A 17403-nucleotide genomic window follows, 5' to 3' on the forward strand; every position below is an offset into this window, starting at 1 on the left:
GGTACTCTTTTTACAAATTGTTTCGAGAAATGTACATACTGTTTTGAACATGATAGGCCTAAGGATGATTCGAGAAATGTTCCAAAGCGACTGAGAAAGACATAAAAGGTCTGCTGAGTCAGCTACCGTAAGTGTAATGTCAGTAAAACAGCTTAACCAGCAGAGGACGCTGTTTTCCCAACTCATCTCAGAGTTCATTGCCTCCAAGACTACTAACTCAAGCAATTGTGAAAACGTCTTAACCATTATATGGTGAAATGCTTTTCTTTGCCGTTTAAACCTGGTTAATAGTGTTGCATTTGCTAGATTCACCTGTAACTTTCATATTCACAAAAAACGACACCAAACAATCCAGTCTGATTATGCTTAAAGTTAAATCGCCTTTTTTGAGTCGCCGTCATTGAATCGTCATAACGTCTTCATAAGCAAGATATAAACCCAGAGCTTGACTTTAGCCCATGTATCCTTCTCTTGTCAAGACATATTCACATTACGCTCACGAAGTACAGCATAACCAAAGTACCTTGTGATGTTCAGCGCGACATGATGTTTGTCCTTAGAGGGCTCCCGTCCCAGCACCAGCTGGCTTGTTTTCAATCATTCATGAGCTCTTGGCATTTGCACAGAGACGGTGGAAATCACGGCTGCTGAGGAGTCGGATGCTACGCAAACTTGCCATCCTGGAGATGTGATGTACAGAGAAAACAAAGAAAGGACTAGAGAAGACAGAAAAGATACAGGTTTGTCAGCAGATAATATTCATTTGTATATGTTTTGAAAGACTTGACATTGTTTTTGTGTAGTTCAGCCCAAAGTCTTGTTTTTCACCTTTTGTCAAGTTGAAACAATATGGACATAAGCTACTTAATTGGCAGCAGCCTACTTTGTGCACTTTCAAAGTAGACTGGAAATAGTTTTGAAATAGTTTATATCCTGCGAAGTGTTGAAAAAACATAGTTGATAAAAAACTGAACACAAAGCTTCTTGATGGCTGTCGACAAGCATGTATTTTAATTTTACACACTGGGAAGACTCATTGTAGGGTAGTGCATGAAATAACATAATGTTTGCGTCCGTCCCAGGTTGACGTAAAATTCGTAAAGCTCTTTTAAAGGACACCTCTGTCACGTACAGGTTCTCAACCTTATTTCAACATTAAGATATAGTATTGTATGTTTCTTTTCATGGAGCAGTCTACTGTATAGATGAAGTGAAGAAATGACAAAATAAAGCGGATTGCTATAACATATTCATTTTGTCCATTTATTGGATGGGCTTAGTAATCCATTTTTTTAATATATATACTGTATATCTTCATTTGGTGACTTAATCGGACATTATGCATGCCCTGGCTACCAGCATATGGAGACTTAACATTTTTGGGCTTGACATTTATAGGAAGAACTCTTTGCAGAGAGTTCTAGAGGGCATGATGAACCTGTAAATTCAATCCACTTGCAAGAAGAGCCATGACTGAGTTGGAGATTGATAAATCCAACCTTCCTCGCGTCCTTGACGGTAGGGGCTCATGAGATTAACTACTCCTCCACTGGAATTGTATGACACCTGTTACAGTTTTTTACAATTGCTTAAACACATTCTTGAAACAGTCACTCATTTTCTCTAAACTCTAAACACAAAACCTCATCTTCAAGCACTATTTACAAACCCTCTGAATTGTCTTGCAAAATGAAACTTTCGCCTCAAAACAGTTTTACCTGTGCTCAAAATCAAACACTGCTGTCAAATCATAAACAAAGTGTTCAAAATTGTATACAATTTCAAGCAGTCAGTAAACAATACACCAAAAAAATAGAAAACACACTGTTCAAAACATATAGTTTTCAGGGAGAAGTAACATTTTTTTTTTTACCTCAAAACAAATGTCATATTTATCTATCATTGACTTTTGATGAATGAAAACATGTTCTCTCATAGTAGCTATACAAATGTATCAGAAATTACTACATTGCTTTGCTCTAATTTGTGTTGGTTCTTTCTCCTTCTTGTAACCCTATAGTACTGTACCCTGCATCTCACTAATCACAACTCACTCTTGTTCTTTGTTGATATGAACATGCAACCAGTCAAAATCTATTGAGCAATCAGTACTGTACCAAATAGAAAGCACAATGTTCAGGGCCATACAACTTGTTTACGTATTGTCCTTATACAGCCTACAATGCACTGTAGGCCTACTACAATATGCACTACCACAGTAAAAGGGACACAAATCAAAGGAGTCAACGTGGTGTTTACTTGTCCTCCTCCCCTCACATTGTTTCTTCTATTCATTCTCAGACTTTCTGCGTCCCACCTTCAACAACCTGTTACCAATCCCTAAACTGGCTCATATTGGTTGTGTCACATCATTTGATACAAGTTAAATCAATTTTGAGTGGTTGGTTTGACATTTGACAATGACATTTGTTTTCTATTTGTATTAGATTGTTGCCACTTGTGTTTACCAGTATGGATGACATGTGAATTAGAGTGCAGAATGTGTTTTAAGACTGAGAATGTGTTTAGAGTTTTGCTGAAAAGTCTAAGTGAGACCTGCAAATTGTGTTTTACCATGAGAAATAGTTTAAGGTATTGACAACAGACTGCACAATTAGCTTCATGAGTTCAGGCAACTGAGAACTTTGTTCAGCCAATGGGTTTTAGTGTTTTAGCAATTGTAAAAAACTGTAATCACACTGACAAAGACTCTGGTTTATAGGTTGAGTTTGCACTTTAGGGATTCGGGTGCAATTAGTTTTTAGTTGTTGTCTTTTATTTTTCTTCTTCTTCTTCATTTTGTTCTCCACAAAGTTGCTCAGAATGTAACCTGATTCATGAAGGATTTTGGTGTTGTTCAGCAAGTGGACAAATAGCCATTTCTGCTTGGTGCTGTAATTATTGGTAAATGTAGCTTAATTTACTCCTCAACCTGATGAACTAGCACATGCTTGTCTCCTTCGCACCTGAAAGAAAACCTTGTTTCCACCTTTTTGTGACATACTGGAACTAACTGCTTCAAGAGTGAGAAATACTCAGTGCTTAGGACCAGTGTATAACCCCCTTGCTTCTGAAAAGACTGCAACAAGTAGGTCAGGGTTATCTCATTCACTATGCCAGAATACCAGACATGAAAGATGTTTTTTTTTTTCTTAACTGCACCCAAACACAAGAGCTATCTCCAAAATGTCATCGTGTTTTGGCAGCTGTGTCGTCGCGGGGAATGGCAGGCTTGCAGGATGTGACCTAAGCTGATAAGACACGAGGAATGCAACCGTGGTCTTACATTATTCTCTCTCTCTCTTTCTCTCTCTCTTTCTCTCGCTCTCTCTTACTCCTTCTCTCTGATTGCTTGTGGAAAATTGGACACGTGCCCCCCCCAAAGAGGTTCTTCAGAGAGCAGCCTTACCCTTGTCAAATTTGGGCAAGGGCAGTGAGAGCACTTCCCCCTGGGGACAGTTGGGGTGGTCTGGCAAGAGAGAGGAGTGTAAGTAGGGTTTTGAGTGCAGAGGATGATTCACACTTATTAATCATATTTTGTATTTAAAAATTCATACTTTTCATATATATCATGTTTTGATTACATAAAACAAAAATTGGTTACTAAACAGCAATCCACATCCTTGGATTACTATCAGTATAGATGTCATTGTTTGCATACTTCACTCTGCACACAGTACTTGAATCAATTTAAATAACCCTTTAAAGTAATATGATCAAGCATATTTATTACAATTTTGTTTAGAATTTGCTTCATTATTGCTGGGCATGATTGCATAACCTGACACACCACTAGGCAATCGAAGGTTTCGGCAAACAGCAGAAATTGACTCTTGGAAAGCACAGTTGGACCGAGAGCCTTGGCCCTGTGGGATATGCTGCTGTGAAACATAACCTAGTGACTGGACTGACCCTGCGCCTCGTGTGCCACTGACACCCCTTCCGCCCCCTTCCCCCTCCTCAGCCCAGCCAGGCGAGATATTTATATCTGCTCCAACTGTATGAGAGAGCAGAGCCAAATTTAGACAAAAGGCACAAAGGAGAAGAGAGAGAGGGGGAATGAGAGAGGCAGAGAGAGAGGGCTGGAATGAGAGAGGGAGAGAGAGGGAGGGAGGGGGAGAGTGTTAAGAGAAGAGGTAGAGAGAGAGAAAGATAGAGATAGCGGGAGAAAGGCGGAGGGAGAAAGGAAAAGAATGTGAAGGAGAAAGGTAGAGAGATGGAGGAAGGGAGTATGGGAGATAGCTAAAGAGAAAGAAAGAGAGGCAAAACGCAAGTGCCAGGGACAGAGAACAAGAAAAAGAGAAGGAGGGAAAGTAGAAATAAAGCGGTGGACATGATGAAATCTTTGCTTGTTCCACAAACTGACAGTCACTCATTCTCACACTGCCCCCATCTTTCCCTTTTTCTGTCTGTACCTCTGCCTCTCCCAGCTCTGTGCTGTCTTTCGTATATCAGTTGCCAAACAGTGAACAACACCATCTGTGTGCCTTGGGGCTAGGCTGAGTTGGAGTCCTCACACACACATACATACGCACACACAAACACGCACACACACACATGCGCACACACACGCACACGCACACGCACACGCACACACACACACACACACACACACACACACACACACACACACACACACACACACACACACACACACACACACACACACACACAAACACACTCTCTTTCTCTCTCTCTCTCTTTCTCTCTCTCACTAAAACAACAACCCCTCCTACCCCCACCCATCATTTCCTCTTGTGTGGGTATAAAGCAGAGGAAAGAGAGGGTCTCATAATGAGTTCTCTCTATCTCCCTCCCTCTCTCCCTCTCTCTCTCTCTGTCTCCCCTGCTCTCCCTCTCTCTCTCCCTCTCTCTCTCTCTCTCTCTCTCTCTCTCTCTCTCTCTCTCTCTCTCTCCCTCTTTCTCTCAGTCTCCATAGAAGCATAACCTGCTAAACATAAGTGATGAGCAGTCTGACTTGAACTCAAGTGCTCAAGTGTCTCCGTGCAGGTTTTTTACACTCGTAGACTCTTATTGACTAAAACTTCTGTAGCCAGCTGAAAACAGGGAGGACCAAACTGTTTTCTGTTAATTTCAGTCCTTTTAGCTTTTCAAAGCTTATCCCTTTTTCCCTAATTTTTTTTTGCCCTGTTATTGCCATCACTTTTTTTTTTGCATAAAAACACTCCAACTGGAAAGTTCTTATTACTCTGACCACCTTTCTCTAAAGTTTAGCTCACAGCTGCGACCATGGTGACCATGCCAGTTGTTCACAAAGCAGCTCTCTGTCCTCTCATTGCCTCGTAAATGTTTCCACTTTTTGCTGCCCTCATACACACACACACTCTAAAGGGCGTTGGACAGGAGGAGGAGGAGATGGGTGGACCTGCTACAAAACACACCACCCCAGCTCTCCCCTCCCCTAAGTTTCTATCGAGCTCTACAAAAAAGCTGGGTGATATCTAGCTGCAGTGATACATGAAGGTTATCTTCATGGTCCCCAAAGGTTATATGATCAGGTCAGGAGATGAGGGGGCTGTACTGTCACCTTGAGAGTAGGAAATGGGTGACCGAGTTCCACTTATCAAACTTACTGCAAATGAGGACACATGTTGCTTATGTGGCAGTAACCACTTCTGTCAAGGCTTCTTTAAATGGCCTTCTATGGTTTGTGCTGTCACACTCACACATATGCATATGCAGGTAGACACACACACACACAGACACACACACACACACACACACACAAACACACACACACACACACACACACACACACACACACATACAGACCCCCTACTCTTTGAAGTCCTGTCTGACTAGTGATGACCTTCCTCAGTGTTTCTCCACTGTGGGGTTCTGGTTCGCCCCGTCTGACCCACTTAGTTTGGCAGCAGGGCCCAGCTTCCTGTTTGGGTTCTGCCGTATTGTGACATGATGTCTGCAGGGCACAGGGTTGAGAGAGACAAGAGCAGGGGCCCAAAAATGCGTGTGAGAGGGGGAGACTGTTTCTGGATGCCCTTCTTCTGACCCAGCTTTTGTGTGTGTGTGTGTGTGTGTGTGTGTGTGTGTGTGTGTGTGTGTGTGTGTGTGTGTGAGAGAGAGAGAGAGATAGATAATCATTTTGGACACATCATTAATGAAGTCTACTACACTTATTTTTAGAAGTTACATTCATTACTCATATAAGATGTATTTCACCTGTATGCCCATCGGTATGGTTGATTTAGAACGCTAATAATAACCATGATTGTAGTGGAAGCTGGCCATGGTCCATGGATGTAGTAGAGATCACGTGAGCGATGTCTGCTGACACCCCCTATGGATAAGGGGTAATGTGAGATTAGGGCTAGGCTTCTAGTGAAAAGGAGAAGAAAGGGGAGGAGGTGAGATGTCTAGCCACGCCGCAGCATGTAGGGGAGAGGTAAGGCAGGCTTAAATGTAAGCACTTTGAGCTGCATTGCTTTGCATGAAAGGTGCTTTACAAATAAAGTGTAGTATTATTATTCTTCTTATTATTTTTATTATTATTAGTAGTAATAATAAATATCCTGGAATGCGGAAGTCACTGAGAGCTGTCAGTCATCACCATGGACTCCTACAAAATCTTTAGAAAACATAATTTTGCCGACATGAACCTGTAAAATACCTCTTTTGTCTCTCTTCCAGTGTGTGAGTGTTTCGCTGTGCTTGAAGATGGGGCACTGGCACATAACCTGCAGGAACAGGAGAGTAAGTACACTACCGTTCACCAGTCTCACTATACATTTGTATACAGTCAAACAATATTAATAATTCTGTAGTTTTAGTTGTTGAAAACATTCTGGCGTTATGATGTTGCAATTTTGATAGCATTATGAATAAACACTGGTGTCAAAACATTTCAATGGACCTCATTCCTGAGCGCAGTTAAATAAAAGTTAAGAAGAAATTATCTTCTTAACTCCACTTACGAAGTTCCCAGGACAATTCTGGCATTTTTAAACAGTTTCTCATCTGGGATTAGTTCTTAGCTAAGAACAGGATTTAAGAATTCGGAAAAGCACTTGTAGATAGGCCAGATTGGAGGGTGCCCATGTTGAATGGGCTGAATTTGCGAGAAATCATTGGTGATTGCATTCACATCCATTCTACAGACATTTATCCTTCTGAAAAGAGAGTAGTATCTATGCCAGCCTACTGTAATTGTATGCTTCATTTCTCTGATATTCCCTGCTCAGTCGAGCACTTCTATAACTCCAACGTCCAGAAGAGCCAGCTGGTTCAGCATGATGTGCGCATTGCCAGGAGGCTGCAGGACGAAGAGGAGCAGAGAATGCATCTGAGTCGTAACCGACGGAGACTGTAAGTGACCCGTCAACTCTCACCTTTGATCTTTATCACTGCATTTTAAGGTTATTTGAGTTTATCTGCTGTTTGTATTTAGTATAACAATACATCCCAAAATATGTTCGCCTGTGAGACTTCATGAATTACTGACCTTTAAACTCGCGCACACACACACACACACACACACACACACACACACACACACACACACACACACACACACACACACACACACACACACACACACACAAACTTGCTTGGGCTATCCATCGGATCTGATGATGACGTTGAACAGCCTCTTCTTCATCGGCCTCATTTCTCCTTTGGTGGGCTCGCTGATGGGATACGAGTCCGATCCTTGAATGGCAGATGAGGAGACAGTGGGCACATGGAAAATGTCTGTCAGGGGTTAAAGAATTCAGGCGCCGGAGGTGTCGAGTTGCCTTCTTTTTCTCAGGCAAGTCCGAAAGTGTCTGTTCAAGGTGGGAATACCTAAGTATTAGGTCCTCGTATTACCAAATCAAACGTATCGTGTTTGTGGCCTTCTACCCATTGTCTACCGACAGACTCCATTAGTCATTCAGATGTCTCAATTGGACACAGGCTGCTGCCATGGTCTCCAGGTGAGATGGAGCAAGCCTTCAGGGATCTCTGTAGGTGGTCTTTCCATCTCCTCTTTGGGCCTCCCCTGTGATGAATCCCTTCAAGAAGTTCACACGATTTGAGCGAGTTGAGATCCACCCATGCGGACAATGTGTCCAGTACAGCACACAACGAGGAAACGTGACTTCAGAAGGTCTTCTCAAAGCATCTCATGGTTGATGGTGTCAAAGGACTTCAGGTCAATGAAGGTAGAAGATATGTCCTCTTGGTGCTCTCTGGCGTTATCCTGAAGTTGATGATTCAGGAAGATCATGTTGCACTCTGGGCAGCTGGCTTGCATCTCAGGGTGTATCCCTTCAGGAGGAGCCTGTGGAGCATAACGTGGGCGAGAGCTTTGCCAGCAACATCGAGCCGCAAGATGCCATGGCTGTTGGACAATCCCCTTTTTTCTTGAAGAGGGTGACAATCGTGGCATATTTCCAGGTGTCAGGGAGGTGTCATGTTGGAGCCACTGGTCAGCTGAATGCGTATGAGGTGGACAGGAGATTCCATGATTCCATGATTCATGATCTCCATGATCTTCCTGACAGGGAGGCAGACACAACATATCCGCTGGTCTGTTAGTGACAGACCTTTCAAGAAGAAGATGTATCCGATGGTGGCTTCAGTGAGGGATCCTTCGTCGGCAAGGACACAGATGTCTGTAGTAAGGCAACGAGAGCTGTTCGTCGAGGGGGTCTATCATTTCCGTTTATGTCCATGAGATCACAGACATTCAAGGAAGAGAGTTTTCTTCATATGTCAACTGCAGAAATGGGAGGACTCAGGCAGGTGTGGTTTCAGTACATATGGGACAGGCTTTATTAATGACACCGTTTATTGACCCTTCCTCTTTTGGGGTAGTCACTGTTATCCTTGAAGAAGGCTGCCCATATATGCCGGCAGGACATGGATGAGGCGCCTGTCCCAGGTGTACCTCCGAACGGCCATCACACAGAGTAGGCCATACGTGTGGGTCCCCATACTAGATGCCGCCATCCAAGGATTCCGTCACATGTCATCCATCACTGTATGACTTGGGTTATAGGGAAAAGTGAGGAGGATGAAGAAGAGGAGAGACAGAGCCTGTGCAAAGAATTGTTGTGAATGGTGACTAGTTGAAGTGCTGACCTTTAAATTCACACACACACACACACACACACACACACACACACTCTCACACACACACACACACACTCACACACACTCACACTCACACTCACACTCACACTCACACTCACACTCACACTCACACTCACACTCACACTCACACGCACACACGCACACACTCACACACTGTCACACACACTCTCTCACAAACACACACACACACAGAGCACACAGGCTCACAGGGAAGATTGACTCCATTGTTTTCATTGCAGTGAGGAGCAGGACTTTGAGTATGCACAGAGGATTCAGGAAGAGATGCAGAAACTTGCTGAACAAGCTTGCAGGAGAGAGGAGGAGGATGAGGTGGGTTTGGATCAAATGACCCTTGTTAGATTTTGGTGTTTTCATCAATTTTGTGTGTGTGTATGGCGAGCTAAAAAAGCTGAGCTAAAAAAATGACTGTTCCCTGAATAAAAGACTTGACTGCATATGACACTGGAGTAAAATCTAGGAGACATACATTGATTATAATGAAATAATGAAAATATGAAATTTGCTAATAATACCGTATTTGGGAAGAAGGGAAAAACAACAGAACAGATAAACATGATGTTTTGTTCTTGAAGGTGGAAGCCGGTTGCAAAAAAAGATCCCTAGCTATAGTCAGAGACCGATACCTGACCCAGAGACACCCAGCACGACCATTGTCCCCTAAAGACGTGTACGTACCAATACATTTCTCTGATGCACTCAGAGTGTGCAGAACTCGTTTTAAAGATAGCACATTCATGATGGGTCGCAGTGACATCTGCTAAAAAAACTACCTTACATTGCGGGCTAGTCACACAGAAATGATTTTATACAAATCCTGACATTATAAATTTAGATTGATCTTCACCAAAATCTCACACCCTGTAGGAAGATTGAGAGAGTGTGCATTTGTGTGTCTTTGTCTGTGATAGAGTATATGGAATGTGTGTGTGTGTGTTTGCATTTGTGTGTGTGTGTGTGTGTGTGTGTGTGTGTGTGTGTGTGTGTGTGTGTGTGTGTGTGTGTGTGTGTGTGTGTTTGTGCTATGTGTGTGTGCTCTGTGTGTGTGTGTGTGTGTGTGTGTGTATGTGAGAGTGTGTGTGTGTGTGTGTGTGTGTGTGTGTGTGTGTGTGTGTGTGTGTGTGTGTGTGTGTGTGTGTATGTGAGAGTGTGTGTGTGTGTGTGTGTGTGTGTGTGTGTGTGTGTGTGTGTGTGTGTGTGTGTGTGTGTGTGTTTGTGTGTGTGTGTGTGTGTGTGTGTGTGTGTGTGTGTGTGTGTGTGTGTGTGTGTGTGTGTAGTTGTGTGTGTGTGTCTCTGACACAGTGACACAAAGAACCGGTTGTGCTGTGGTTTCCCCCACTGTGTCCATTCCTCTGATTGGCACTGCTGTAGCACCCTAACAGAGTGGCACTTGTGCAGAGGTACTCAGACAAAAAGAGGTAGAAGAAGAAGGAGGAAATACATTGAAGGAGGACAAGGAGGAGAAGAAAGAGCCCTTGAGCTCGAGTGGAATCTGTTGATCGGCTCTCAACTCCAAGATAATGTTCCCTACTCCTTATATGCATATCTTTTCATCATCACAGTCCTTACAGTCTTTTCTTTGGCGCTCTCCACTTCCAAATAAGACATCTTTGTAATCACCACCCCGAAAATTAGGAGATTTGGCTTTCGGGCCGTGTCCATGACGATGCTTGGATCGTTTCCCAGGCGACGAGTGGACCATCTCCATAGTGTCTGGGGCTTTTGTCATTTGTGTGTCCTCAGCCTCGCTTGTGTGTGTTTGGTGTGTTCTCAGTTGGCCTGCTTCTTAGTCTAGGGGTTTAGCATACAGACAGTTCTCCCTGGTGGCACTTAATAGAGGCCTGGCACTCTAAGAGCGACTAGAATGTGTATCGAGGGTGACATTTTTGGAACCCTGAAGTTTCGTAAATCAATTTGAACAGAAACAGAAAACTGTCAAACACCTTCTCCCTCAAGCATAAACACAGCGTAACATGTATAGTTCTCTTTTACTCTTTTCTGTCCTTTACAATGGGAGTTGTGTACATCTTTTCATCCAGCTAGCTAGAGCAGTTGACTGTGAGCCATCTGGTGTTGATTCGTTCAATGCAGCCACCTGGTCCTGAGAGTCTGACAATGAACTTCAGCTGCTGCTACGCTCGAGGAGGCTGCTGTGCCACTCAACAGGGCCTTTCCCATTGAAGATGTCTGCTTGCCATTAGCACTCTCGCCTGTCACACTTTTCCAAGAGCAAAGTCATGTGTTTGTTTCCTTCCCTTGCCATGACCATGGAAGAAAAGAAGAGGGAGTCAAAACTGAAGGAGTGTCGTCTGTGAGCACGGTCTGGCCAGATGCTTCGTCTGTCTCAAGTTGAAAACTGTCCCTTGAACAATATCTGTGCTAAATTTAGCCCCTACTAGCATGCCTGCACAGTGAAGCTCCTTGGCTGATCTATCAGGAGCAGACTTTGAAGGATTGGTGGCGTGTTCTAGAATGAGGCCTTAATCTTTGTGTGGCTCCCAGCGAACTCTGTCACTATGTAAACTATTTTAACAAGTAATCAACCTGCCTCAGCGCCCAGACATTGTGCACGCACACAAAGAATGCGTTGTTCTGTGTGTGTGTGTGTGTGTGTGTGTGTGTGTGTGTGTGTGTGTGTGTGTGTGTGTGTGTGTGTGTGTGTGTGTGTGTGTGTGTGTGTGTGTGTGTGTGTGTGTGCGTGCGTGTTCATGTTAGTGTGTTTGTGATGTGTTTATGATGTTTTTGCTTGATTCACGCACATGTTTTTTTGCCGTGAGTGTTTTCACACATAATGGTGTGTGTGTGTGTGTGTCTGGAACAGTGAACAGACTTTTAGAATGTGTGTGTGTGTGTGTGTGTGTGTATGTGTGCGTGTGTGTGTGATAGACAGAGAGAGATGTTTATAGTGTGTCTGTAAAGTGAGTGCTTTAATGTAAGTGAGTTTTGTGTTTGTGATGTGTTTGCGTTTATTCATTCAAATGTTTGTTTGCACATGTTTTCACACATATTGGTGTGTGTGTGTCAATGAACAGTGAACAGACTCTGGAAGGCCTCTTACCCGCCCCCCCTAACGTCCGCCCCAGACCCAACCCCCCATAAACTATACACACAGAGCTGTTTTTACCAACAACCCCTCTTTTTCCAACAACCCCTCTACAGCCACGTGACTCACAGCCCTCAGTAAACACTTAATGGGGGTGTGAAAAAGACAAACCTCCTGACTCCAAAGCCTCATCCTTTGAAGGCCGACGAGCTGACTGATGGGAATGTGCTTCGGGGAGAAGACTGTGCTGTCATGCCTCAGGGCAGAGATGGCTCTTAGTCAGAATACGTGAAATATCTCACCGCTCTGATGACTATGAGGAAACAGTTGATGTCCATTTTGCCTTTAGGTCACACAGGGAATTTTAGCAGTGCTGTCGTAGTCACCCAGCAGATCAAAGCCTGGATGCCATCCGCCAAAAGTGTTTATGAGGACTTTTTCAAACGAACAAGCTCAACTCATTCATGTCAATTTGGGTTGAATGCTATACACCTGTAGTGGTATTTTCATGTATCTCTCTTTGGCCGAATACGGACACTTATCTACTTCCGGACTACCCTGCGCTGTTTATTTAAAAAGAATGCAGTTATGTATCTCCTGAGTGTGTGCAGGGCATTAGTCTCCAGCCCGTACCCAAACAGCTTCCTGTTTGTCTGCCACACCAGTCTCAACTACAGCCGAGCAAAGTCCGTCATTTTAGCACTGAGCTCACAAACTGGACCTAGCCATTCATGTCATTGTGCTAATCATTTTAGCACTGACCTCACAGACTGGACCTACCCAGTCATGTCATTGTGCTAATCATTTTAGCACTGAGCTCACAGACTGGACTTAGCCATTCATGTCATTAAGCTAATCATTTTATAGTGGGTGTTTGGAAAGGCTAATTATGTAAGATGATTTCCATGAGTTCATGCTATTACGAGTGCCCAGACATTACATATTTGGTTTTAATAGTGTGTGTGTGTGTGTGTGTGTGTGTGTGTGTGTGTGTGTGTGTGTGTGTGTGTGTGTGTGTGTGTGTGTGTGTGTGCAGAGCTTCTCTGCTGCCCCTCAGTGGAAAAAAAGGTGGTACACACTTTTCCCTAGTACACATTAACTTTTGTTTTTTCCTGTTCAGCGTTTCCCAAAGAATAAAACATTGATATGAATGGGAAATGAATACATTCAGTTATTGTATTCAGTTCCCAGTTGATTGTACATCAAAAACACCTTATTTTTCCCTTCCACAGGAAATGGCCAAGAGGTTACAGGAAGAGGAGGAGTTACAGATCAGAAGACAGAAAGCTGAGGCTGGGTGTCAGGAGGAAACACCACTCAGTGAAGGTAACTTCTCTGAGACTTATTATTAATACATCACATTTATAAAGCCCTTTACAAAGTCTCAAAGATCCTTAAAATAAAGACATAGACATAGAGTTTGGTGTGGTTGGGGCATCCTTCATAGGGATTCCATAAGCACACCCATAGTTTGAAATGACAAGGGATTGGCCGGACAAAAAAAATGTGACAAGCAAACTCAAGATAATTTGAATAGAAAACTTCCATATCGTAATTCCACGAAAAACAACCTGAACTTCCAGGCCATCTTTCTAAGATTCTGCTTCAAACCCATCGATGAATGATTTTATGGGTAACAGTTTTCATACTACATTTTCCAAAATCCCAGAAAAGCCTGAAGAAGAGAAAAGGTTCATAAAAGACAGTTTTGTGGGTTGAGAGTAGCTTTGTATTTGCCATGTCAGTCTTTTTTAGGTATCAAACCAATTACAGTGATTCATACTTAATGTACTGAGGCATTCAAAGAAATACGACATTTGCATCTCTCTCTCTCTCTCTCTCTCTTTCTCTTTCTGTCTCTCTCTCTCTCTCTCTCAGGTCTGATATCACTGCAACTTGAGGTTCTGCAGCAGGTGCAGCGTGATGCAGAGCTCGCCCAAAGACTGCAGGAGGAAGATGAGGAGGAAGAGGTGGACAGGCAACCACAGAGGAGGGTGTGTGTGTATCGCTATAGTATGTATGTGTATAGATGCACTTGCATGTGTAAGTGTGTGTGTGTGTGTGTGTGTGTGTGTGTGTATATGTGTATGTGTGTACGTGTGTGTTTGTATGTCTGTCTGTCTGTCTCTGTGTGTGTGTGTGTGTGTGTGTGTGTGTGTGTGTGTGTGTGTGTGTGTGTGTGTGTGTGTGTGGAAGGGTGTGCGGGTGTGTCTTTGCCTTTCCCTCTATACATAAACTCCATATTACGCTTCTCTGAACTCTCTGTTTCCTACTCCTCTCTTCTCTTGTCAGAGACGGCAGTCCGCAGCATCTCTCCAGTGCCTCCAGGAGGCGCCAGATGTGGACTTCAGAGCAGCTCAGGTTGCCCAGGATGAGGTGAGGTTGTGCGGGTGGTAATGATGGAACCGAATATTAGTGTATCACATGACTTATATAGAATATTAGTCATGTGATTGCCTAGCAACATTGCTCAAAAGGTTCTCCTGTGTTTATTATGTATGTAGATAATTTGAGAGTTGACTCAGCTGCAGAGCAAGAGCTTAGATACGGTGCTGCATCATGGCTGAACTCTCACAGGTTCATGCCTTTGCCTTTTCATTACGCTGTTAAGGACAATAGATTAGTCTGGAAATGGATCACACAGAGCCTAAAACCTAAACCCTATATGCCACATGCTTACCCATGCTAAAACCCTGTATGTTGCATGCAGTACCTACCCTGCAGGTTTAACTCAAACTATTGCAACTTTAAAGATGCTCTTTGTAGTATTTGTCATAATATTTATCAATTATAACATTTTACAAGAACAATTCAAAAACAGAGTTGTCTGAATAATTCATAAGAATATGAGGAAAATATTATTTGTTATCTTCAAAATTACATTAGTTTTTTCTGTCTAGAAGTGCCTACATTTTTTGGTAACAAAACATACATACTGTGGACTGTGCATTGATGCACTCCGTAACCATGACAACTACCATGACTTTCCTTGACTAGGTTTCCTCCCTCTGCAACCATGTCCCTGAATGGGCACTCTGTAACCATGTCAACTACCCTGACTTGGTTTCCTCCCTCTGTCAGGAGATTGCCCACTACATGCAGCGGCATGAGAGGAAGACCAGCAGGAGGCCAAGCGACTACGCAGAGAGACAGTCCAGGAGTCCAGAGCAGAGCGAGGCCAGAGAAGCCAACGAAAGAAAGGCACGTCTGTTCACTGTTCACACGTGTGGAGTGTTTACTGTCTCTGCTCTCTGTTCAAAGTGTCCTTCTGTTTCCTTCTAGCACACAATACATTGTTAGTGTGTTTCCATATTGTAGCAAAGAATAACAAATGAAAACATTAGCAAATAAATCATTCATATCCTGTTGTGGTTAGGTACAAATATCCTCCACTGTACTCAATGAAGTCATAGGGCATTGAGTGGTGTGATGTTATATGTGACGCATTAAGTTCATGTCTCATCCAGGTGGGGGCGCTGCAGCTTCCGCGGGAGCGTCTGAACTCTGAGGGGTTGAACTCCCCTGGGGAAGAGGGGTCCCCTGAACACGAGCTCTCCCCCCCAAACTACACCATGCTGTGAGCACAGCACACACATACACGCAGAAACACACATCTCAGAGTTATGCTTTCAAGAGGGACCCTTGGTATATAAACAAATCTATTTTTAATTACATTGTCAACAAGGCTTATTCATTTGATATTGTTAATATGCAAAGAAACTTTGGTATTTATACACTACTTTGGAAACAAAATGTATTGAGAATAATAAATTCAGTTTTGTACCAAAGGTCCTGTAAAATTACACTTTTTTATGTTATTTTTGCTGACGATGGAGGCATCTGTTTCCCCATAGGTATCTGTGAGTTTGTTTTTTAATAAAACATTTCTTCCATGTAGGCAAACAGAGCCGATTCACAACATTGCTGAGGAACTGGACCCAACATATAAGGCCAGAAAGAGAGACAGCCTACTGATGGGCAACACTGCCCCGTCAGGTCAGTATCAGAACTACAGGTCCTACATTACCGGGCCAAAAGTCACAGGAGACTGTGTTCTGAATCCTTATTGTTTCCCATGCCATCCTCAGGTATTTGTCTGGCCAATAGAACCCCTCATTCCGTGTTCTATGACTACCTGCCAGAGCCCGCTTTCATCCCTCCCACTAAGCGCCAAAGTGACAGATCAGGACGACCCAAAGCCAAAGAGAAGAGGGAAAACTGCAAACAGCAGTGATGGTGTGTGTGTGTGAGGGGGGGGGGGGGGGGGGGGGGGGGTGGGGTGGGGGGGCTGATGTAGATTAACATATATGTGTGAAAACAAAACCATGGTGAGACTAAATATGGGTGGGTACAATCACAACATTCATGTAATTTGGGGATTTCTAAACCAACAGAAAAGCCTCAGAGTTAATTTAAAGTCTTTGGCTAAAAGTACAGGAGGATGCTGATTGTAGGGGTGGGTTTTACCCTGGATTTAGTCCATCAGAAGCAATGAACTTGGGCAATCATGAACTTTTTGGAGAATACACATTCAAGATAGTAGTAGGCTCACCAAGACTGTAGACATTATGCTCAACTTTACATGTCTGGAGGGTGATCTCTAAATTGCTCTTTTTAATGGGACATACAGAATAGATTTCATCCAGCTAGCATAGATGATATTAGCATGAACCTTCTTACTACCATTTATAGCTAAAGAAGGTTTTCACATATTTTCAATCCAATTTTGGATATAGTTCAGATACAAATCATTTTTAGCTTGTCTAAGTATTGAATATAATAATCACTGGAGTGTTAAACTACGCTGTACTTTGTATTTCTTGAAATATTATGTTGGTTGGCCAAGGTTACACTGTGCACTTAAGATATGGATGGTGTTTTTTCAGGTGTTTGTTTCAGCAGAAACACACCCATTTAACTGCATTTTTGTAAAACCATAAGGAATTGTACGCAGAAATGAGGAAACCAGGTTAACTCATTCATTACCTATCAAAATATTTTTTTTGTTATTTTGCAGATACAATAAATACCGTAACTAACTCCCATCACTATTTTCATATTGACATAAAAGAATATGTCTTTGACGAATGACATTTCAGCTCTCAAATTGTATTTTGTGTTATATTGAGCTAATTGTAAGGCACTTAAATATTTTTGTAAGCAGGATAGGTGACCAATACCTCTTTGTGATAGATAATCAACTATTCAGAGCACACATTTGGTATGTC

The 17403-nt window shown here is 42.9% G+C and overlaps 1 protein-coding gene across 1 annotated transcript; it reads left to right on the plus strand.

The window, feature by feature from the left end:
- Positions 1–609: 609 nt before the first annotated feature.
- ccdc50b (coiled-coil domain containing 50b) lies at positions 610–16409 on the plus strand (the record flags this gene model as incomplete). Its single annotated transcript, XM_080846114.1, has 14 exons — positions 610–740; positions 1399–1518; positions 6670–6732; positions 7221–7344; positions 8262–8547; positions 8836–8930; positions 9354–9444; positions 13408–13501; positions 14054–14169; positions 14468–14551; positions 15257–15376; positions 15643–15752; positions 16074–16171; positions 16264–16409. The coding sequence occupies exons 2-14, from the start codon at positions 1470–1472 to the stop codon at positions 16407–16409; spliced, it is 1476 nt and encodes a 491-aa protein (XP_080702240.1). The 5' UTR covers positions 610–740; positions 1399–1469.
- Positions 16410–17403: the final 994 nt, after the last annotated feature.

This window comes from Sprattus sprattus (genome assembly GCF_963457725.1).
Source record: "Sprattus sprattus genome assembly, chromosome: 10".
NCBI classification, from domain to species: domain Eukaryota; kingdom Metazoa; phylum Chordata; class Actinopteri; order Clupeiformes; family Clupeidae; genus Sprattus; species Sprattus sprattus.